This window comes from Callithrix jacchus, chromosome 8, assembly GCF_049354715.1.
Source record: "Callithrix jacchus isolate 240 chromosome 8, calJac240_pri, whole genome shotgun sequence".
NCBI lineage: Eukaryota > Metazoa > Chordata > Mammalia > Primates > Cebidae > Callithrix > Callithrix jacchus.
In genome coordinates, this window is record NC_133509.1 from 30,745,474 (window position 1) to 30,770,953 (window position 25,480).

At 38.4% G+C, this 25,480-nt stretch overlaps 1 protein-coding gene across 4 annotated transcripts in view; it reads right to left on the reverse strand.

Annotated features, from left to right (window-relative positions):
* Nucleotides 1-25,480, reverse strand: part of UBR1 (ubiquitin protein ligase E3 component n-recognin 1) — a 162,186-nt gene that overhangs the window by 51,155 nt on the left and 85,551 nt on the right. For all 4 annotated transcript variants that reach the window (XM_009005311.5, XM_002753370.6, XM_078334075.1 and 1 more), the window contains exons 23-33: nucleotides 24,777-24,879; nucleotides 22,795-22,843; nucleotides 22,247-22,401; nucleotides 20,215-20,314; nucleotides 17,586-17,686; nucleotides 14,357-14,443; nucleotides 12,911-13,086; nucleotides 6,396-6,601; nucleotides 4,707-4,800; nucleotides 3,480-3,629; nucleotides 1,768-1,865 (exon numbers count right to left, since the gene is read on the reverse strand). In XM_009005311.5, the coding sequence (XP_009003559.1) occupies nucleotides 1,768-1,865; nucleotides 3,480-3,629; nucleotides 4,707-4,800; nucleotides 6,396-6,601; nucleotides 12,911-13,086; nucleotides 14,357-14,443; nucleotides 17,586-17,686; nucleotides 20,215-20,314; nucleotides 22,247-22,401; nucleotides 22,795-22,843; nucleotides 24,777-24,879 (1,319 nt within the window). The remainder of the gene's footprint in view (nucleotides 1-1,767; nucleotides 1,866-3,479; nucleotides 3,630-4,706; nucleotides 4,801-6,395; nucleotides 6,602-12,910; nucleotides 13,087-14,356; nucleotides 14,444-17,585; nucleotides 17,687-20,214; nucleotides 20,315-22,246; nucleotides 22,402-22,794; nucleotides 22,844-24,776; nucleotides 24,880-25,480) is intronic.

Below are 25,480 nucleotides of genomic sequence, written 5' to 3' on the forward strand. Positions count from 1 at the left end.
AGGATCACTTGAACCCAGGAAGTTGAAGCTGTAGTGAGCTGTCATTGTACCACTGCACTCCAGCCTGGGTGATGAGTGAGACATGTCTTAAGAAAAATAAAACATACACACACAAAACAAACAAACAAAAAAACCTTTATAACTCAGACTGACTATGATGATGAGAAATAAAACCATCACCCCTATTTTTCCTCTGTAACTTTTGTATATATCCTTCATTTTCCTTAAAAGTATGTAACTAAAAGGACATAATTAAAGCACAACAGAGGCTGAAATAATCACACAAAAAAATGTGAATAAACAAAAGTATGAATTATAGAAATAAGACATAAATATTTTGAGTAGAATACATAGAAATATTCTGGAATATTTTCTATGTAGAGTTTGCATCAATTTTAGACCCAAAGAGGGGATGAGAGGCTAATTTTTGAAATACTGGACTTTGCCTTCATCCTATTGATTCACTACCTAAACCAGGGGTCTTCAATCCCGGGAACACAGACAAGTACAGGTCTATGGCCTGTTGGGGACCATGGGAATGCGCTGCAAAGCAGGAGGTGAGCAGTGGATGAGCAAAGCTCCATCAATATTTACAGCCACTTCCCATCACTCAAATTATCGTGTGACTTCTGCCTCCTGTCAGATCAGCAGCAGCATTAGATTCTAATAGAAGCACAAATTCTATTGTGAACTGACCACGTGAGGGATCTAGGTTGCCCACTCCTTATGAGAATCTAATGACTGACAATCTGTCTCCCATCCAAATACTAACCAGGCCCGACCCTGCTTAGCTTCTGAGATCAGACAAGATCGGGAGCGTTCAGGGTGGTATGGCCGTAGACGACAATCTGTCACTGTCTCCCATGACCCCGAGATGAGACCATATGTTTGCAGGAAAACAAGCTCAGGGCTCCCACTCATTTTACATTATGGTGAGTTGTATAATTATTTCATTAGATATTACAACGTAATAATAACAGAAATAAAATGCACAATAAATGCAATACACTTGAATCATCCCCAAACCATCCCCTTCATCCATGGAAAAACTGTCTTCCACAAAACCAGTCCCTGGTGCCAAAAAGGTTGGGGGCCATTGGCCTAAACAATAGGCAACTTTTCCTCACTGTATTTTAAAAATTCCCATTTTATCCTTTTAAGCAAATCTCCATTAATAGCCATATTTGTCTCACAACTGTAAAGAATATGTAAATGACAGTTTTAAATGTTTTCATTATGACGAACATTACCAACAAAATATTAACAATATCAGTAATAGTAATGGCTAATATGTAGTACTTACTATGTACTACTTGTATGGACTGTTCTACTTTACATATAACTACTAATTCTTCAACCAATAAAATAGGTACTATTATATTATTATCCCCTATTTGCAAATAAGAAGTTGAGGCACACAGAGTTTAAGTAACTTGCCCAAGATCACATAATCAGTAAGTGGATCTTAGTGATTTAAATGAATCTTGGATCTAAGATTTAAATCTAAGCAGTCTAACAGCTTGGAATAATCAAACAGACAAACTTGATGGTTTAATCACTGCCTGTATTGTCTCCTAGTATGAAAAATGATTACGTCGAACAAAGCAATTTAAGTCAAACTTAGTCTTAGCCTCAAAAACTTCTATTTCCTGATATTCAAGAAATCTGTACTTGCAAATCATATTTTAGCACAATAATTACTAAAAATAAAAATTAAAATTTGGACACAATCTTCACATAGCTAATATAAAATAAATTTAAGCAAACCTTTAGCATGTCTTATATTATAACCTGATATTCTGGCCAGAACAGTCTGTATCCATTGTGCCAGGGTCAAAAGTTGAGCAAGAACATCTGCATTCTCACTGAAAAAATGATAATAAAAATTATTAAAACCATGGGTACAAAGTCAAAAGGAAAAGCTGAGTTTATATTATTTCTGTGGATAAATGGTTGTATAAAAAAGTTAAATTCTTCCAGATTAATTTTCTAGGTCACAGAAACATATATCTAAATATGTAGCTTTTTGGAAGGGGAAGGAAATTTTAAACATACAAGAAATAAGACACCACTTACATGTCAATCACCCACAGGTAGTAAATGTCAGTAAAGGGAATCACCATCCTAGTTGCTCCAGTCAAAAACTAGGTGTAGTCTTGTAATCTATTAACTAACATTGTAGTCCATTAATTAACCTTGCAGATTTTACCTTCTAAATATATCCCAAGTTGATCGCTTTTTCTTCCCTCTACTATTACTACCTCCTACTCCATCACATCAGCCCTCATTTGTATCACTTAGACTCCTAACTGTTCTTCCTGCTTCTACTCTTGTGTTTCATTATAAGTATGAATTCATCATATAGCAGCTAGAAGAATTTTCTAAAAATGTCAACAGGATCATAGAACTTTTAATCTTCGCTCATAATGCCTTTTATGATCTGGTCTTTGCTTGTTCCATTCCAGTAAGCGTGTGGCCTTCTTGCTGTGCCTCAAACATGATGATGGGGTTCCAAACTTGGGGCCTTTACTCTTGATAGAGCCTGTGCTTTGAAATTTTCTTTTCCCAGAGAAAAGCAGTGATTATTCCTCACTTTATTCAGGTCTCTGTTCAAATGTCACCATCTCAGAGAAGAGCTCCCTGACAAGTCTATAAATAGCCTCATGCCCAGGTCTGTCTTTAGTCCTTTAACCTACTGCTTTAGTTTTCTCATAGTATTTCTCCATACTCAACACCTTGTCTTATTTTTTTATTGCCAGTCTCTCTAAAATGTACTTTTCATAAAGGCAGGAACTTGAGACAGACTGTTATTAAGAATAAATTGCCAACTCTAATGATGGTAAAGGGCCATATGAAAGGAATGAATCTTTTTGCATCTTTTCTCCTTTTTTGAGTGCTAAGACAGAGGTCAGAGTTCTATTGCTTTAATGGCTGCTGGAAAATATAATCACAATGTACAGATTTGAGTAAATAAGCATTCTAGTTCTCTTAGAGGCAAAAAATTAGGCTTTTGATCACATTTTAAAAGTATGACAGAAGATATAAAATGAAAAACTATTAATTCTTTTAAAGAATAAAAAACAGTAATCTAACAAAAACAGGCACAAATTAAAGAACTAAAGACAACTTTTAGTTTTAAACTTTAGTTTTAAAGACAGTCTCACTCTGTCACCCACACTGGAGTGCAGTGGTGCAATCTCAGCTCACTAGAGCTTTAGCCTCCTGAGCTCCAGTGACTCTCCCACCTCAGCCCCTCAAGTAACTGGGTCTACAGGTGTATGCCACCATACCTGGCTAAATTAAAAAAAAAATTTTTTTTGTAGAGATGGGATTTTACCATGTTGCCTGTTGCCCAGGCTGGTCTCAAACTTCTGAGCTCTGGCAATCTGCCCACCTCAGCCTCCCAAAGTGCTGGGATCATGGGCTGCTGCGCCTGGCCAACTTTTTAAAAATTAACCAAAACATAAATTAAAATATACCTGTTTAACTTTTGAGGTTGCAAAGGAATAATGGGGATCACCGTATTGCACAGAGATTTGCAAAGAGGGCAAAGATATTCTCCACTTTCCAAGTCAAAAAGGTCAACATGAATGCGCTGCTGAGAGCTCAGCTGTACAGCTTCAAAATACCTGCAAAATTACAAAGACATGGGCCCATTTAGAACTACACATGCATCTCTACATGTGTATCTCTACTTGCTCTAATCCAAGTTTTAAAAATCTGGAATTTTTGCCCCAATAAACATCTTTAGAAGTTACCTGCAAAAACACACAATTTGTAATTACAGAAGAAACAGGGTGCCTATTATTTTGGGAACAAATTGGAAAACATATGAAAGCAGATAAAAATTTAAAATAAGTTTACTAAATCATATCTTATCTTTTGCCTAAACAGCATGGTGATACGATGTGGACACTACTTTCCTCAGTTTCTAATGATAAAATGAAGTAGTGAGGGCTATCATGGAAAAATTATATATCTAATGTCAAATGGGTAAACTAGACAAAACATTTCTCAGGAATTACATTGTTGAATTTTTATATTTTCCAGATATAGAATGAGAACTTTTCCTATTCATCCTATTCTATTTCAAAGGTACTTATCACAGCAGTATGTTTTGAGGGAAATTAGATTTTTGTAAAGATTACTTTTTAATTATTTATTTATTGCATTTATTTTTTTTTTTTGAGACTGAGTTTTGCTCTTGTCACCCAAGCTGGAGTGCACTGGTGCAATCTCAGCTCGCTGCAACCTCCGTCTCCTGGGTTGAAGCAGTTCTCCTGCCTCAGCCTCCCAAGTAGCTGGGATTACAAGCATGCGCCACCACAGTCGGCTAATTTTTGTATTTTTAGTAGAGACAGGGCTTTGCCCACCTCAGCCTCCTAAAGTGCTGGGATTAGAGATGTGAGCCACCACACATGGCCAATTATTACTTTTTTTTACATGAATACAGATGAAGAGCAATGGATTAGTTTATGGAGAGCAAGCACAAAGGAACAGTGAAAATCTAAAGTTGGTAACTTTACACATCACTTTCCAACTTTGATGATAATAATTCATGCAAATAGAATTAGTAATTAAAACCGTTTCAATTATTCAAATAAGAAGAAAGGAAAGAAGACATGAGAAAACATGCCTTTTTGTGGCCTTGAGTGAACTTCAATGTTCCTAGTCTCTTTCAAGAACATGTCAGAAGGACAACTTACTTCTGCCAGCACACTGCATGCATTACATGACCACAGCTTCCTGTATAAGTTCCATATGCCAAGTCTGGATCCATGAAAAGTGGGTCTAGGGTTTCTGGTACAAGTTATAAAAAGGAGGGAAAAAGAGAGAGAGGTTATCAGGTCCAAAGTCTAATCACAAACTGTCTTAGGAATGTCCAAGCAAAGTGTCACAATGTCATGATAGCAGGATACACATTCGGCATAAAGCTAGCCTATCAGATATGATTCTAAATGAGTATGGATTAATTACTCTACCTTTGATTTACTTTTTAACCTTGCATATTGGGTTTAATCTGCATTATCTTGGTTATTTAACTGATTTTCTATGTTTCAAATATAATTTACTTATTTAATTTTAAGAGTAATTTGATGAATAATAATTTTAAGGGATACTTAGGGGAATTATAAACTCATGAAAAAAAGCACAAATTGGGGATTTCAAATTCTGGTTTCATCACTTATAACTCATGGCTGTGGATAAGTTACCTGATCTCTCTGTGCCTCAGGTCCTTCATCTATAAAATGAAACCAATAGTGATACCTAACTCAAAGGGCTTTTTTGAGGATTAAGTAAGTAAATACACATAAAGCTCTTAATAAGTGTCTGGCAATGTTAAGCTTTCAATAAATGCTAGTCTTTATTATCATTATTACTCCAAGAAGGTTTTTTTTGTTTGTTTTGAGACAGGGTCTCACCCTGTCACCCAGGTTTGGACCACAGGCTCACGCAACTATGCCTGGCTAATGTGTTTGTGGAGATGAGGTTTCGCCATGTTGCCCAGGCTAGTCTCGAACTCCTGAGGTCAAGTGATCCACCCATATCAGCCTCCCAAAGTGCTGGGATTGCGGGCATGAGCCACCATGTGCGGCCTATTCCAAGGGTATAAAATAATAACGATGATAAAGCAGCTAATTCCTGATGTAAGGAAGTGCAATACATTACCTATTTAGCATTCCTCCCAAGAAAACGTTTAGCATGATTCTAATCAGGAGGCAACTTAACAATCAGACAAATTCACAATGTGATATATTATACAAAACAATTGGCCTGAATTCTTCAAAAAAGTTACTTCATAAAAAAAGAAGGGACTAACCTAGATTAAAATAGAGTAAAAGAAATATAACCGGCCGGGCGCGGTGGCTCACGCCTGTAATCCCAGCACTTTGGGAGGCCGAGGCGGGTGGATCACGAGGTCAAGAGATCGAGACCATAGTGGTCAACATGATGAAACCCCGTCTCTACTAAAAATACAAAAAAATTAGCTGGGCATGGTGGCGCACGCCTGTAGTCCCAGCTACTTGGGAGGCTGAGGCAGGAGAATTGCTTGAACCCAGGAAGCGGAGGTTGCGGTGAGCCGAGATCGTGCCATTGCACTCCAGCCTGGGTAACAAGAGCGAAACTCCGTCTCAAAAAAAAAAAGAAATATAACCAAAGCACCACATGAAATGTGTTTGGATTCTGAGTGAAAAAAAAAAAGTCTAGCAACTGAAGACATTTTGAGAACTGTTGGAGAAAAACTGATTTTATTAGATGATATTCACTTTCTTAAATATGATAACAGTATGGTAGATATAACCTTACTTCTGAATGTCTTTCAAATAGTATTTTCTTTAATTACGCAGGCATAAAAGAAATGCTCAAAAGGATATTTATTATATAATACATACCTCCTGAGAGTTCTATAGGTTTTCCCCTGTGCTGGGTTAAGGCAGTGGATTTCTGGACACAGGCCGACAACACCATAGCATTATTTTCTATTTTTACCTCTTGTTCTTCTTGGCAAAGGATGCACGTCAGCACCTCCTTTTCAGTAACAGTTGGACCCCGTTTAGGACCCAAAGCAATTCTAGAGTAGTCACTGACTGCTGGGGTGCTACCAAAAGAAATGACCAGAAATGAGGACACATGTTTTGGTCACTTGTCTTCATATTTTGGTAGATTTTAAGTAACTATAGGTAAGAAATATAAGAAAGATAATAATAAAAATGATATTTAGCAATATTAAGTTAAAAGCTTCCCTCCAACCTTTGTGGGTTTTATCAGTTATTTGCTTATTAAAAATTACAAGTATTGCTAAGTGCAAAAAAAAATCATAAAATGGAATGTATATTAAATTTTATTTAATTTACTATACCAATATGCTGGGTTTTTATTTTCCTAGATAAAAAAGCAATACAGGGTTATTGAAAAAATTTTAGAAAATCTAGAACAGTATAAAAATGAAGATAAAAAGTGTTATATTCCCACAACCTAGAGATATCCACTAGTAACCCTGTACATTTCCTTCTAGTCTACTTTCTATTTGTAATATACTTCTTCATATAATTAAGATCACATTACAAAGATTTGCATCCTGCTCTTTTCACTTGTATTTTCTTACATCATTAAAACATCTTCATAAACATTTTTAAATGGATGCATAGCTCTTACTATATGTGCCCTAATAGTTTCATCCATTCCCTGTCAGTAGGCATTTAGGTTTCTATTCTATTTTAGTAGTTATTCAAACTAAAAACCTTACACTTCAATGATTAAGCAATTCTTGGAATCTATTCTTATGGAATGGGCAAAACTCAGAATCTACTAATGTGTACAATAATAATATTTAAATAATGGGAAATATTTACAACATGCTGATTGTGAAGCTAGGCACTGTTTCAAATACTTTACATGTTTACTCAATCCTTACAATAATCCTATGAGGTAGGTATTATTATTACATCTAGAGTGGCTGCTACAAAGACATTGTCTGCTGTGAAGACATTGGCTGCAGCAGTAGAGGTGTGGCTGGGGCAGTGCGCTCCACAGAGCCCATGGGTTGGGAATGGGGGAGCCCTACCCCCTTCCAAGTTGGCAGGGCAAGAGCCCTGAACTCCTGGGCACAGCTGTGATCCAGCCAGGTGTGTGCACGTTTGGGGCAGTGCTAACATGTCAGCCCCCTGCTGCGTCAGCCTCCTCTGGTCTTTGGGTGCCAAAAAGCATGGAAGGAAGGCCAAGGGGAAACATGTGGCTCAGCGTGAGTCTGCAGGTGCCCCCCCCTTGGCACAAATAGCCAGGGAGTCATGGATGACACGCTAATGATGGCAGCAGGCAGACAGGTTCCTGGGTGGAAAGGGGCAGGTCCCCAGTGAAGTGCCACCTTCAAGCCAGAAATGGCCTGAAGCCTGGGAGCTGGTATGTCAGTTACAGATGGAGTTCATGGCCTGATGTGAGAATTTAAGGTGCTTTCTCTGGGCTTGTCCATGGACCAATCAACATGTACCTCTCCCTTCCGAAGCCCATAAAAACCCTGGACTCAGCCAGACTCACATAAGCACTACCAGCTGCATGAAGGAGCTACCCAATTCAGGTCTCCTTGACTCGCTGGGATGACCTGCCTGTGGAAAGAAGATACCCACTTTGGATCTCCTCTGAGTGCCGATTACTGGACACTCATTGGGAAGACCTGCCTGCAGAAAAAACTACCCACTTCAGGTCACTAGAGAACTGTTCCGTTGCTCAATAAAGCTCTCCACCTTGTTCAACCTCCAGTTGTCCACGTACCTCATTCTTTCAGAACAAGAACTCCGGAAACGCCAAATGGCAGGACTGAAAGAGCTAGCAACACAAACAGGGTTAAGACACCCACACTCGCCACTTGCCATGCTGCAGGTGACAAGAAGGAGAGATGAGCTGTGGCCCTTCAGGGAGCCCAGACCCACAGGCTTCCCAAGCCAGGACTGTGACATTCTCTTTGGGGCTTTGCAGTTTCTGCCATCTCTGAGCTTCCGGGCACCACCACATTCCCCTTGTCCAGACAAGAGTCCTCACGGTGGAAGTTGCTGGTACATATAATCCAGCTGCAGGCTTGCAGAGCTGGCCCCTGTCCCAGCACCTGGAGCTGTCTGGCCTGCCACAGTGGCCGGTGCACCTAGTTGTGCGCAGTGGCCAGACCCTGCGTGTGCTCGCTTAAGCATCTCTGGCCACTCCATGCCTGGCTCACCCTTGGCAGGCACAGGATCCAGGCTGGTAGTGTGAACTGAGTATAGCCTGCCAGGCCAAGTGGGCAGGATGGGCCGCCTAGCAGGCCTGAGTGAAACTCTGCCAAAGGTGCCACTGGCCACAGAGGTTTCCAGCTGGAAAAGTGACATCCTAAGGATCCTGTGACACTTCCAATTTTCAGGTGAAGAAACTGAGGCCTAGTGACAATAAGAGACTCATCCAATGATTCATCAATAGCATGTAGCAGATCCAGGATTTAATCCAGGTAACCTAGGCTCACAGCCTATGCTCTGAACTACTCTGCAATATTGCCTCTGTCTGTGTAAGAAGCTCCCTGAACTGTGGTATATCACTGAACAAACAAACAAACAATAGTCATCATCATAAACGAACTCGCTTAATATAGAATACTCTGCAGTTTTTTGTTTTTTGAGACGGAGTCTCGCACTGTCAGCCAGGCAGGAGTGCAGTAGAGTGGTGCATCTTGGCTCACTGCAACCTCCGCCTCCCAGGTTCAAGAGATTCTCCTTGCTTCAGCCTCCCAAATAGCTGAGATTACAGGCACCCACCACTAGATCTGGCTAATTTTTTTGTATTTTTAGTAGAGATGGGGTTTCACTATGTTGACCAGGCTGGTCTTGAACTCCTAACCTTGTGATCCACCTGCCTCCATCTCCCAAAGTGCTGGGGTCCCAGGTGTGAGCCACTGCACCCAGCCTACTCTGCAGTTTTTAAAAGGTGGGTCTCATGAGGTATGGTATTCCCTCCTAGGAGGCATCTAGCAATAAATTATGAAAGATTTACTTTTTGATTGTCATAAGGTACTACTAGGCACAGGATGCTAAATGTCCTACAGTTCACAGGACAGTACCGCATGGAAAAAAAAAATGCTACCTAACTGCCAAGACTGAGAGGCACTGAGCTCATTTTTTACATAAGAACATAGATAGATTTCCAAGACATACTACAGAGTGAAAATGGCAAGTTGCAGAGTGAGATGTACATAATACTATTAATGCAAATAAAACGAAAGGCTGAATGACATGCTATAGTATCTGTGGCTACATATATTTGTATTAATAACATAGGAAAAATTCTGGCAAGATACACATATAACCAGAGAACCTCTGAAGAAGAGCAGAAAAAAAGTCCAGGATTTGGGCTGGTGCTCAAATGAAACTTTAGCTTTATCACTGACATTCAGTTTTTAAGAGGAAAATCATTAATATAACTATGTAATTTGGCCGGGCACAGTGGCTTATGCCTGTAATCCCAGCATTTTGGGAGGCCGAGCTGGGCAGATCACTTGAGGCCAGGAGTTTGAGACCACCCTGGCCAACACAGTGAAACCCCATCTCTACTAAAATACAAAATAAATTAGCCAGGTATGATGGTGGGTGCCTGTAATCCCAATTACTCAGGAGGCTATGGCAGGAGAACCACTTGAACACAGGAGGTGGAGGTTGCAGTGAGCTGAGACTGAGCCACTGCACTCCAGTCTGGACAACAAAGCAAGACATCATCTCAAGTGTGTGTGTGTGTGTGTGTGTGTGTGTGTGTGTTTGTGTGTGTGTATGTAAAAGAAAATATATATATATATATATATATATATATATATATAAAAACTATGTAATTAAAATTTTGGCTGGGCATGGTGACAGATGCCTATAGTCCCAGCTACTCGGTAGAGTAAGGCAGAAGGATCACTTAAGCCCAGGAGTATGAGGCTGTAGAGCATTATAATTATGCCTGTGAATAGCCACTGCATTGCAGCCTGGGCAACATGGTGAGACCCCATCTCTTAAAAAAAAAAAAAAAAAAACTAGTTTAAGAAAATATGAGAGAATACATTTGGGGCTCTGGGATAGGAAAAGCTTTCTTAAATAAGATTAATACAGAAAGATAAAACTCTAAAGGACTGATAAATTTGTCCTCATCAACACTGCACACTTTTCTATGGCTAAACCCCATATTTAATCTTAAAGAAACAGGGACAAACTGTGGGAAACATATGTAACAAAGTTAAGTATTCATAATTTTAAGACTTATGTAAATCAATAAGACAAAAGCACAGCACCGAACAGAGATGGGGCAAAGAATAATAATAGGCAATTCCCAGAGGATAAAATGTAAAAGGTCAGTGAATAATCACATGAGAATACACTCAACCTAGGACTAACCTAGCAATTGGGGAAATTCAGCCAGATGGGCACATATCTGTAATTTTAATAATGTCACATATTTTCAAGTATGGAAAATAGCTAAGTATTGATGAGAATAGGCACCTTTATTTACGATCAGGAGCAGAAACTGGTAAAACCACTCTGGAGGGTAATGTGGCCATATCTATAAAAATTTTAACCCAGCCCTTTCACTTACTGGACTCCACCCTCAACTAAGTACTTGCAGAGTTGCACAAGGGCACATACAAAAAGGTTCTCACAAACAGTAATAAGGAAAAATTAGAAGCAGCCTAAATGTCTAAAGTCAGATAAACAAACTATCATATATCCACATCACAAACCAATCAATATATATGCAGCAGTCATAAACAATGATGTAGAATCTACACTATAGAGTGACATGTACTGATATGAAAAGATTGCTAAGACATCGAAACAGCAGCAAGCCGCAGACAAGATGTATGGTTAAAGAAGAAAAACCACTAGAAAATACGAAACAAGCCTCACTATGTACACATGTTTATAAATGCATAGAAAGAGGTCTAGAACAATGGTAATTTGTAACCATAGTTATACGTGGAGAAAGATCAGAAATGCAGAGATGGTCAAAGAGGACTTACTGCATTATTTAAATTGTTTTCAATACGAACACATTAAAAAATTACACGTCCAATCAATCAGGCAATAAAAATCAGTAATGAAAACAATAAGGTCATTAACACACTCTGAGTACACCTCTGCTTACATCTTCTTATTTTATTGTCCATAGTTTCTTTCTCACTACTTCTAAAGAGAATGTTGTTAATAAATAATATCTAGAGGTGGGACTTCTGCTTGTTGTTTAAAGTTTATTTCCAGTTTTACTACACTATAGTCAGCTAAGGAAAGCTTACCTTCATATCTTTTTATTTTTAATCACTACTATAAACATTATTCTTCATGGTCCTTGTTGGCATACTCAGCTTCAAGATTACAGATACATATCAGATAGGATGTCACGTGCCTACTCTTACTGCAAAAGCACAATTTTCTAAGAGTATCCACAACATTTTTTTTTTTTGAGACAGAGTTTCACTCCATTGCCCAGGCTGGGGTGCAGTGGCACAATCTCTGCTCATTGCAATCTCCAGCTCCCAGGTTTAGGCTATTCTTGTGCCTCAGCTCTGGAGTAAGCTGGGACTACAGGCATGTATCACCATGTCTAGCTAATTTTTTGTATTTTTAGTAGAGATGGGTTTTTGCCATGTTGGCCAGGCTGATCTCGCACTTCTGACCTAAGGTGATCTAACTGCCTTAGCCTCCCAAAGTGCTGGGATTACAGGCATTAGTCCCACTCACAGCCCACAACACAGGCTGTTTTAAATAGCAGTGAAAGCTTGTTTTAAAAAAAGGCTGAAGCAGGTATTCAATATTTTAAATTTCTTGGAATGCTTTTCAAAGTAACATTACTGTGTCTCCTCCCTTTTCTCACTGTGTAATAGCCCACAAAGCACAGCTCAGAAAATTAACCAATTTCTCAGAGAATAACACAGTCAGAACTCAGAAAACCAGATTTATTGATTCCAATTCCAAGGTGCTATCCATACCTGTAATTATAGGCAATGTCTTTTTTCTTACTAAGAAAAAAAGAAAAACCCATTTAGGCCACCTTTTTCAGGTGAAGAATTTGTTTCCAATATTTAATAACTGCAGTCATTTTTACTAGAAATAATAATGTGGAATAAGTGAACTGATGTGTAAATGTGTATCTAAAAGTACCAATGCATACATAATAACAAGTTGGTTATCTTTTTGAGCATAAAGTTTCCTAACATAACTTTACTGAACACTCAATCCACTTATCAGTATAAAATTACATTCAGTAAGTACCTTAGAGTCTTCACTCTGACCTTCCTAGAATGAAACTAGATGAATTTCTCTTGCCATAACATACATTTTAGAAAAGCATAATTTAAAGTGACTATTTAATTTTTCCTCCAAAAACTGAGTTTCTAATTTTCATGTTTGCTTTATTTTACCTCTCTTCCTCCATAATGGAGTCTTCTTTCCCAGGCATTTCTGATGTATACATGAGTTTATGAGTTTCAATGAAGTTTTTCTGTAAGGCAGACATTTGAGCCATGATCTTCTGGCGATGTAGCCTAGCAGCTTCAGCTTTTCTTTTTCGTTCTGCTTTTTCTTTATCGTGAGTAATCTGAGTATCAAGAAACGATAAATTTAGGGAAGATCCACTGCTATAAATTTATATACGCTGTTTGGATAGCAAAATTCCTTAGAGTAAGATTCTGAGAAACCTGATTACCCCTTAAAGCCTGGATTCAGTTTAATGTTTCAAAATTAGCATTACAGGCTGCATCACATCATACAAATAATTATTCCTTTGGTTTTTTCGATAATTTACTGTAAAAAGCTAAGAACCTTAAATATCCAATAAACTGCCTTTTATACTCAATGCAGGTACATTAAGAAATAAAATTAGATAAAACAAAATTTTAAAATCATTTGTCAATCACTTAATCACTGATATCAATTTAAATCATCTCGATTTCTAACAGTTACTCCTAAATACACTGTTAAAACTGAGAAATCTAACAATTTTTTTAACTTTAACAATATTACTGAGATATATTTTGCATCTTTTAATTTTCTATTCAAACTTACGTCCAGTGTGTTTTACTTTTAGGAAGAACACGTAGTAACCACAAATAATATTATTCTCATAACATAAATATTAGAATCATCAAAACCTGATTCACTATATTATAGAAATAACAAAATATTATTGCATTTCATTGACTCTAAGATGTACCATTATATTTCTCTAAAAAATGCTGTTGATGGAAGTCATTTATTGTTGAGACATATCCCAATTTAAGACATTAAAATATATTAAAAGTTAATAAAATATGGCATTTGGGTTTTTTTGAGATGGAGTCTTGCTCTGCCACCTAGGCTGGAGTGCAGTGGTGTGATCTTAGCTCACTGCAACCTCCGCTTCCTGGGTTCAAGTGATTCTCGTGCCTCAGCCTCCCAAGTAGCTGGGACTACATGAGCACACCACCACATTGGGCTAAGTTTTCTAATTTTAGTAGAGACAGGGTTGCACCATGTTGGCCAGGCTAGTCTTGAACTCCTGACCTCAAGTGATCCACCTGCCTCCACCTCCCAAAGAGCTGGGATTACAGGAGTGAGCCACCCATGCCCAGTTAAAATATGGTATTTCTAATAGAGCTCTATTAAATATCAATTTCTCCTGCTTTTGCAAAATAGAAAAATTATACTGAATTAAGTGTCACATACTATTAATCCCCAAAATATAAAGCATAATGAATAAAAGATGGACAGATATCATATTCTTTACAATAAACAGGTTTATCCTAACAATAAGCAGCTCCCTTATACCAATAAAGTTCAAAGACAGAGATGAACATCACCATTATTACAGTGTTATTACAGTGTCATACCTCATCATTCTTAATAGATTCTAATCCTGATGTAGTTGCTACAATTAAACAAGACTTTTCTCTTAATCGCTTCACTGTGTCAAACATCTGTGAAAAACAGGTGAAACATTAAAAGATTTAGTTAGACTGTTGGACTGATCAAGAACAGAAACATTCACTAATCTGATTCTGGCAACATATCTCCAAACGTCTTTCACTTAAACTATTTCAATATATCAAGTAAAAAAGTGACCATGACTGTGACAAACACCTCCCCTAGTCAATTAACAGTCTAGCTGAGGAGGAGGCCACTGGTAGCAGAATTAGCAGATTCAATATACAGCTGGGAGCATGCCTCTGTTAGCTTTTGAGGGATTTACCAGGAAACAAAATACTTTTTTAATTTAAAATAACATTTTTTAACAAAGATATAAAATGACAGCTGGACACAGTGGCTCACACCTGTAATCTCAGCACTTTGGGAGGCCAAGGCGGGTGGATCACCTGAGGTCAAGAGTTAGAGACTAGCCTGGCCAACACAGCAAAATTCTGTCTCTACTAAAAATACAAAAATTAGTTGGGTGTGGTGGTTCACGCCTGTGATGCCAGCAACTTGGGAGGCTGAGGCAAGAGAATCTCTTAAACCTAGGAGGTGGAGGTTGCAGTGAGCTGAGGTCACACCCCTGCACTCTAGACTAGGCAACAGAGCGAGACCCTATATTAAAAAAAAAAAGGCAAAGATACAAAATGAGAAGTAAAATTCTCCTCTTCCTGATTGCAATGCCCCTCTCCAAAAGCAACAACTAAAATACAGACTACCAATATTTTTTCACAGGTAAAAATTATCAGAATATATCATTTTTATATTTATGTCTATTTTTATTAAAAGAGAGTCTATCATACACACTCTTTCACACCTCCTTTTTTCACTTAATCATTTACCTTTTGAGACATTTCCACAACAGCTTATATGGAAATATCTCATTCTTATAAATAAAGGTCAAGGTTTCAGCATGCATGCATTTATTCGACAGAGTTTCACTCTGTCACCCAGGCTGGAGTACAGTGGCACAATCCTGGCTCACTGCAACCTCTGCCTCCTAAATTCATGCCATCTTCTCAGCTCAGCCTCCCAAGTAGCTGGGACTAGAGTTACACACCACCATACCCCTGGCTAATTTTTGTATTTTCTGTAGAGATGGGTTTTTTCCACATTGTCCAGACTGGTCTTGAACTCTGGGCTCAAACAAACCACCCAAAATGGCTTCCCAAAGTGCTGGAATTGTAAGTGTGAGTCACTGTGCCCAGTAAAATTTATTTTTATTCTGAAGGAACCTTGGTCTCATGAGGAAAAGCTTCCCACAATGAACATTTACAACACAGCTTTAAATTAAGCATCTGGATAGAGTATATTATGTTTTTAACAGCAGATATGCATGATTTTAATATATATTAATAATAAAATTTAGTATCTAATCGAAAATGAATTTTCAGGACTAGATCTGCAATTCATAACACGATCTCTATGGGATATGAATGCTGAACTAAATGGTATCCCCATTTACTTAGTAGTTTTTTACTTTCGTTTGATTTTATATCTTAAAATTATTGGCTAGTTTAACACAAATACTAAATACTCATAAAATCTACTTCAAGAATTTTGATATCATTATCTTATAGTTACATATCATTACATCAAGCTTAAGGACTGTTTCTAATTAAGTACTAAAAAGAGCTGCCCTCTTAAAGTACAAATCAGTACCAAGATTTCCAACGACAAGAATGTGAAAAAGAACTACTCTATACATTCTAATTATCAAAACAATATTTAACTATAAACATCAGAAGTTTTAATGAATGTAATGAGTGCAGAAGCTCCATAATCATGGTTTCACGTTTCCATGTGGAGGATTTTCCATTAAAGTAACATTCCTGGCCTCTCTCTCTCTCTTTCCCCTGCTTATTTAATTCACTCAACCCCAAAGGCAATGTTATCTACCCAATAGCTCAAGCACCAAATCCAGGAGTCATCTTTGTTTCCTTTTTTTCTGAGACAGAGTCTTGTTCTGTCACCCAGGCTAGAGTGCAGTAGTATGATCTCAGCTCACCGCAACCCCCATGTTCAAGTGATTCTCCTGCCTCAGCTTCCTGAGTAGCTGGGCCTAGAGGCGTGCACCATGACACCTGGCTAATTTTTTATATTTTTAGTAGAGATGAGGTTTCACCACGTTGTCCAGGCTGGTCTCAAATTCCTGACCTCAGGTGATGTGCCTGCCTTGGCTTCCCAAAATGCTGGGATTACAGTCACGAGCCACCACGCCCAGCCTCATCTTTGATTTCTTGATTTCCTTCATCCCTCCCATCAAACTGATCCGCAAGTACTGTAGATTTTACTTTCACACGCCTTCAACATAAACCTCAATCAGTTCAGGTTCTTACAATCTGCATTTAGCCTAGGTCATGCTTATTTTACACCAAGATTACTGCAATAGTCTCCTAACAGTTTCCTCACTTGTATGTGTACCCTCTGTAATCCATTTACTCCACAAGAGCCAACACCATCTTGTACAAATATAGATTAGGTCACTTAAAAACCTCCAATATTTTCCCACTGTCCTCAAAAATAAAATTTATCACTTTATGCTGACTAATAAGGACCTACATGATCTGGCTCTAGCTGCCCCTATGACCTCATTGCCTACCTTTCCATCCCTTACTCATTATGTTCCAGCCATACTGGCCTTCTTTCTGGCCACCACAGAGTCTCTGTAGTGCTGTTCCCTCTTCCTGGAGAACTGTTCCAGATTCTTCCAAGACTGACTCCATGTCATTCAGTTCTCAGCTCCAATGTCACCTTTTGAGAGAGGCCTTCCCTAATTACCCAAAGTAACCCCTTACTCATCTACTGAATTACCCTGATATTTTCTTGTTTATTTGTTTGTTTAATGTCTGTCCCTCAACTAGAGTATATGTTCCATGACAGTAAGCACCTTGTCTGTCTTGTTCCATCTAGAAATCCATAAATGAGCATGGCACATGGTATATATTCAATAAGTTGACTAAATAATGACAAAACAATAAACCTTAATTTTTAAAACTACACTAAAACATCAGAATTATTAACATAAAAAAGTGATCATGAAAAATCAGCAGTAAATGTCTACAATGGTATAGTGATTTAATTTTAGAAGCAAGCAGAGAATTCTTAAATATTTAAACCAAGATATGATCAATTTACTTTTTAGTTTACCTGAAGTAGCCATGTAATCATGTCCTTCTGGCCTTCTAACTGGGGAATTCCTTTGAGTTTTTCCAAAAGAATCTGTATGTTCATGGCTGAACTGTCCAATCCTTTTTTAAAACACAAAATCACACATCATAAATATATATAATCACCTCTTGGTATCCTCAGGGGATTGGTTTCAGGTCCCCTATGGACATCAAAGTCCACTAATGCTCAATTCCTTTATATAAAATGGTGTATTATTTGCATAAAATCTACACATTTGCTTCTGTATGCTTTAAATCATCTATAGATTGCTTATAATGCCTAATACAATGTAAATGCTATGTAAATAGCTGTTAGATAATATTGTTTAGGGAATAATGACAATAAAAAAAATTCTGTGCATGTTCAGTACAGTGGCAACCATCCTTTCTCTTTCTTTCCCATGAATATTTTCAATCTGTGGTTGGCTGAATCCTTAGATGTGGAACGTACAGACATGGAGGGTTGATTATGTCTTCATAATTATGTACAAATTACAATTTTCTAGTAAATGTTATTTACACTGATAACCAAGGTTTGCCAATCAATCCCTTAACTACATTAATTTTTCAATGTATGAATCTGCAATTATGTGAAGTACTAGGTTACAATGATATAATCTATATACACCATGGAATATTATGCAGCAATCAAAAATGATGAGCTCGTGTCCTTTGTAGGAACATGGATGAATCTGAAGAACATCATTCTCAGCAAACTGACACAAGAACAGAAAATGAAATACCGCATATTCTCACTCATAGGCGGGTGATGAACAATGAGAACACATGGACACAGGGAAGGGAACACTACACACTGGGGTCTATTGCGGGGAATAGGGGAGGGACAGCGGGGCGGGGGAGCTGGGGAGGGATAGCATGGGGAGAAATGCCAAATGTGGGTGAAGGTGAGGAAGGCGGCAAAACACAATGCCATGTGTGTACCTATGCAACTATCTTGCATGTTCTGCACATGTACACCAAAACCTAAAATGCAATTAAAAAAAAACCAGAAGCTGAAAAGGTTAAACCCCTGAATACTTATTACTTTTACATATTAATGAGAAATACATATGTGAATTTGTGACTTTCATGCTGTTTAAAACAGCCTTATTAAAAAGCCGTAATTTGTGAAAAAAAAAAAAAAATGATGCATGAGAAAAACTTGAATTTAAGTCTCTCTCTTACATCTTTTACTGGCACTGTTAAGTGAAAGCTACCCTAAATATCTGTCTCTGGTCTTTCCTCAGCTTGACTCAACATCTAAGCAAAAGTGCTTAATGAGAAACAAAATTGTCAAAAATATCAAAGTGGGGGGATGCCCATAAACTGAATAGGTTTTTGATGTCTTCAGGAATCTAAAAACTACAGCATGTAAATAGAAAATGTTAGTCTCCTATTGTTTTTATCATCAACGTGCCTGGAATGTGCTTTGAAAAAACTATCTTAAGGTGCTGCACTGCGGCTCCTTTCTCTTCCGGTCCTAGGAGCTTCGGGAACCACGGCTTGGGTGCAGACATGGCCAAGTCCAAGAACCACACCACACACAACCAGTCCCGAAAATGGCACAGAAATGGTATCAAGAAACCCCGATCACAAAGATACGAGTCTCTTAAGGAGGTGGACCCCAAGTTCCTGAGGAACATGCGCTTTGCCAAGAAGCACAACAAGAAGGGCCTAAAGAAGATGCAGGCCAACAATGCCAAGGCCATGAGTGCACGTGCCGAGGCCATCAAGGCCCTCGTAAAGCCCAAGGAGGTTAAGCCCAAGATCCCAAAGGGTGTCAGCCGCAAGCTCGATCGACTTGCCTACATTGCCCACCCCAAGCTTGGGAAGCGTGCTCGGGCACGCATTGCCAAGGGGCTCAGGCTCTGCCGGCCAAAGGTCAAGGTCAAGGCCAAGGCCAAGGATCAAACCAAGGCCCAGGCTTCAGCTCCAGTTTCAGTTCCAGCTCAGGCTCTCAAAGGTGCCCAGGCCCCTACAAAGGCTTCAGAATAGATATCTTTGTCTGCATATGTGAGGACAGAAGGACTGGTGTAACTCCCCTGGGGCTGCCATCTGCATGGGGCTGGGGTCCTCCTGTGCTATTTATACAAATAAACCTGAGGCAGGAAAAAAAAAAAAAAAAAACTATCTTAATAAGTAGCTTTTATTAGAAATCTAATTTACACCTATCCTTTGCTTCCAAGTTGAATGCAATGCAAAATGAATATGTTATTCAATTTCTATCTTTTAAAATTCAGAAACATTAATATATAGACATGTCAAGTGAATGCTATGGTTGACACAGCAGCAAATATTTGATAACACTGAGGTGAGGAAGGAAAGTCAAAAAACACCTATGTATGCAACCAAAAAAAAAGTGGGGAGCTCATGTAGTGAAAAGACTGTAGTAAAGACTACAGTACAAGATTCAAACTATATGAATATACTTGAAAATATCAGTTACAAACTAAGAATGCTAGAAACAGATTATTTCAGGGTTTCCTATGTTTTAAGGACTGACAGATTAAAACTCTGTTAGAAATAAACTTTCAGGACTGACAAACTAAAACTCCTTAAGATACAAACTTTCTATGACAAATGTGTTAAAGAGTGATACTCAAACATACTTGAAGCCTTATGATAAAAGTCAAATGTTACTTCTTCTTCAGGAGCTTTTTGAAGCTGTTGCTTCTCTTCTAGTAAACCCAATGCCAGAATATGAAAAGCCTGAAGGAGGAAAATAAGAGATCTTAAAAACTGGGTTTCTTCAGGTAAATATATTTTTAATTTAATTTTTATGTTTCTCACAGACCTCATTCTGTCACCCAGGCTGAAGTGCAGCAAGGGAATCCTAGCCTACTAAAGTCTTAAGCTCCCAGGCTCAAGTGATTCTCCTGCCTTAGTGTCCTGAGTAGCTGGGGACTAGAGGTGCACACCACCATGCCTACTTACTTTATTTTTTGTTATAGATGGGGTCTCACTATGTTGACCAGGTTGGTCTCAAATTCCTGCGCTCAAGTGATCCTCCTGCCTCAGCTTCCCAAAGTGCTGTGATTACAGGTATGGGCTACCATGCCCAGCAAGGTAAATCTATTTTAAGTAGAAGTATAAAACTAAGCAACCTGATAGGTAAAAAAAAACACTCACATTAAGCAGTTCACAGAAAGAGAAATGAACACACATATGAAAAATGTTCAACTTGGCCAGGTGCTCATGGCACACAACTATAATCCCAGCACTTTGGGAGACTGAGGCAGGTGGATCACCTGAGGTCAGAAGTTCGTGATGAGCCTGGCCAACAAGGTGAAAACCCGTCTCTACTAGAAATACAAAATTAGATGGGCATGGTGGTGGGTGCCTGTAATCCTATCTGCTGGGGAGGCTGAGGCAGAAGAACTGCTTGAATCCAGGAGGCAGAGGTTACAGTGAGCCAAGATGGTGTCAAGGCACTCCAGCCTGGACGACAAGAGTGAAACCCTAACTCAAAAAAAAAAAAAAAAAAAAAGTTCAACTTCACTTGAAGAAAAATGAGTTGAGACAAGATCATCCTATTTTTTCACCTATTACAGAGGCAAAAATTTTAGCATTTAGTAAAATATAGAGCTGGCATAGGTATTGGGAAGTAGGCACTTTTGACCATACCGGTGATGGGAAAGTAAACTGGTATAACATTTTTGGAGGCTAATTTGAAAATATCTATCAAAAATGTAAACATATATACCAGCTACTTGGAACTGGTATGACAAATACACTCTCTTAAGTATGCAAAAATATTCATACAAGAATGTATATTTTATTGTTCTTTGTTACAGCAAAGACCTAGAAACACCTGAATGTCTATTAATAGGAGACTACTTAAACACATCATATCCATATGATGGAATACACAGCTATCACGAATAGGTAGATCTATACACACAAAACTTTAATAATGCTTATGTCCTATATAGGGCACTAGGACTCAGGGAGCGAAATTTTAACTTGATTTAAAACATATATGTATGTTTTATAATTTACTAGTGACTGTATTTATCAGTGTTATAAAAAAAATTGAGCTACACATATGGTAGTGACAGCATTTAGAATCTGCAGACCAACAATATTCAAGGAAAACAGAAAATCTAGTTAGGCGGGTATAAATAAATATAGTTAAAATACAGAGCTATCATGATGTGGCATAATTAAGTAACATGTATTTATCTATAACAGTAACAAGGAAAAATAGCTGCTTTCACTTTAGCTAATTCTCCTACCTCTGTGAATAATGACACTTATATCCATTTTACTAATAAGAAAATTATTATTTGCTCCTTAAACAGAAAGTGAGGAAACCCAAGACTGAAGTCTAGACCTATCTTCAGACCTTTATTATACTATCTCCTTATAATCCAAGTAAAACTAAAAATATAAAAAATTATGACAAAATAATAACATGTCAATTTATTAGCATGAGTACGCCTGTGGGTCCCAAGAGTAAGTATGCTAAAAACATGAAAATGTATCACTAAAAAAGTCTGTGGTGTGTATAAGCTATTTTTAATGACCCCTACATTTCAGGTGCTCTAGATGTGGTTCCAACTGAAGTTATAGCCAAGATATTCTCCAGATCCTCAAGAACTCTAGGACTTGATATAGATAAAATGTTTTAGGAAAACAAACCATTTGGAGCATCCCTTCGGTCCACAAGTTAGAATCTGTGTCTATTGCCCGCTCAAATACAGTCCTGAGAATGTACATCATGATATCACAGTTGAGAAGGTTAATCACTTTGCTGAAAGCAGGGCAGAATTCAGGAGGTGGTGGTGGTGGCAATGCTACAGGAGGTGGGGAATGGATGAGGAAAGAGACAAACAGGCACATTTTTATTTGGGTTTTTCTACATACTAAATTGCAAATATCAAAAAATAATAGATTACATGCAAAATAACAGATGCTTTTTTGCTACCTGTCCAGTACTGAAAATACCAATGTTAAATGTAATGTAAGTCCCAAGTCTGCCACCCAAAATGAACATTTGCCATCAATTTAAAATTCAATCACTACTGATATATACCACACCTTAATATGTCAATCAGAAGCAAAAAGCTCTTTGCGTTTCCTTGAGTTGCCCACTCTCAAAAACAACAAAACCAAAAAACTATATGCTTCACTGATACAAAACCACAGAAAATAGCCAAAATGAGTCAATTCAGAATCTCACTTTTTACCTTCATCTTTGTTTTCTTGTTTTCTCCTTTTCTTCTGCATATGTTCAGCCTATAAAAAAATCTATCATTAAATATACTGCTTTGCAAGCATGAAACAAAAGAAAGACTTTAAAGCAGTCAGGAAAGACCCAACCACCTATTAAAGTACTTTATATAATGAAGCATGTATTCAAAATGCCTCTTTGTGCTAGAAACAAAATGGTGTTCTAGAGAAAACTAATGCAAAATAGATGAGGAATATTCCTCATCAAGAACTTAGTCTCCATTCTTTTCTACTGAAAAAAAATTTTTTTTTTTGAGACGGAGTTTTGCTCTTGTTACCCAGGCTGGAGTGCAATGGCGCGATCTCGGCTCACCGCAACCTCTGCCTCCTGGGTTCAGGCAATTCTCCTGCCTCAGCCTCCCGAGTAGCTGGGATTACAGGCACGCGCCACCATGCCCAGCTAATTTTTTGTATCTTGAGTAGAGACGGGATTTCACCATTTCGACCAGGATGGTCTCGATCTCTTGATCCACCCGCCTCGGCCTCACAAAGTGCTGGGATTACAGGCGTGAGCCACCGTGCCCAACCATACAAAAAAGAAGCATCCATGCAGTCAGTAGACGACAGGCAGGCCATGAAGAAGTGCCTGCTTGTGGTTCTGCCCTAAGTACGGACTGGAGTTCCCTACAGGTCAGGAAGGGAAGACCAGCTTTAGAATAAGACAAATCTCGGTCCCAGACTCAGGTGAGTGCCACACACTAGCTGTGTGACCTTGTTCAAGTCACACGACCCAGGTCTGTGGAGGTTCCCACAAAATGGCTCTAGTGAGGTCCAAGAACCCACTCAGCTGCTGGTGGAGGGAAGAAATGAAGTCAGTGGTTAAAGGGCTTAACACCGGTGCCTCCGGTTCTGCCCTCTCCCCAACTCTTCCCTCCAGCGGGAGAGCTCCGTCGAGGGCTGAGGCGAGCTGCCAGGGGTGAGGACAGGAAGCCGCTTCCTCGCCGCCCCCCAGCCCTGCCCATGGGCACACCTCGGCCTCGGGCTCCGGGACCGTGACCGTTGCCATACAAGTCGGGGTGCAGGCGAAAAGAGTGGAGAGGGAGGGCTCGCTAAAAGTAAACAGACACCGCCGAAGAGTTCCCTGTACCTATTATGTACAGGATACTATGCTATGGGCTGTAAAGTATTTATTTTACAAGGACAAAGCCAGACATCACCTTAACTAAGTGATCAAACTTAACATGATTTCTTTCATGGGACAAAAAGACATATGTGCTTAATGATGTGATGCAATATGTCACTTACATAGTATTCTTGCCAAAAATTGTTTAACTTTATTCTGTACTCCATAGAAATGCCAATGTTATAAAATTTAAAAATGCAAAAGAATTATCCTTTAAATTAATGGAGACCACTGGCCAGGCATGGTGGCTCACGCCTATGATCCCAGCACTTTGGGAGGCTGAAATGGGTGGATCATTTGAGGTCAGGAGTTCGAGACCAGCCTGGACAATATGGTGAAACCCTGTCTCTACTAAAAATACAAAAATTAGCTGAGCATGGTGGTGGGCACCTGTAGTCCCAGCTACTAATCAGGAGGCTGGGGCAGGAGAATCACTTGAACCTGGGAGGCAGAGGCTGCAGTGAGCCAAGATCACACCACTGCACTCTAGCCTGGGCAACTGAGCGAGGCTCCCTTTCAAAAAAGGAGACTATAGAAATATGACAATTAAATGAGTGTGTGATAATAATGAAATGCATGATGCTTGACTGAATCCTCTTCCTGAGACAGCTATAAAGGACATATGTAGTATAATCAGGAAAAATCTGAATATTGCCTGTATACACTAGATAATATTGATTCAATTTTTAGTTCTTGACATAATGCCCTCTATTAATAACAACCAGCATGAAACTGTAGAAAAAGTGAAAATTTTCTGTGGAGTTAGAAAGCATAAAGCATTTAGGTTTATCTACTGAAAAGGATACTTTTTTCTACCTTGCTATGCTGGGTTTTGGAGTAATGATAAAAGTACATATTGAAGTCTTTCAATGATTCATCTTTTAATTCATAAACTCCATGGCCTGATACACCTGGTTTCCTAGATGGAAAATACAAGATGAACTGTAGTGTTCATGAAATACAAAATATAGACAAAATAAAAACCTAAAAACCTAGAAGTCAAAATATACAGAGAAAAAAAATCTCATTTAGCTTATAAATTCCATTCCAATAATAAAACTAAAAGCCTACATTGTAAACACAAAGCCTGATAACAGTTGTGTTTTATAATAATGAAATTCAAACAAATCTGGATAAATTTGTTTTATACTATGTAGAACTGATCCCATAACCTATCTCTAAAGCTTCTTAGAGATTTGAGTCTCTGAAGCCTAAAGTTTGTCTGTTCAACTAAAGAACACTTCATTGGCCTTAGATACTTCATTGTCTAAGGTCAAATCTAAAACAGTAGGGAGACATCATAATCTTAGCAATTTGGAAATGAAAATACAGTGCTGAATCCTTTATACTATAAGGAAAAATCATTAAGATCAAAAGGAGTACTTCATATTTGTTCTAAACATTAAATAGCTTTTGGTTTCTATCCAATCTCTAAGTAAAATATTTCATTGAACATTATTAGATCATAAGAAAAGCTATACCCTATTTTTGAAGTTATTTGAAACTAGTAATTTGTAAAC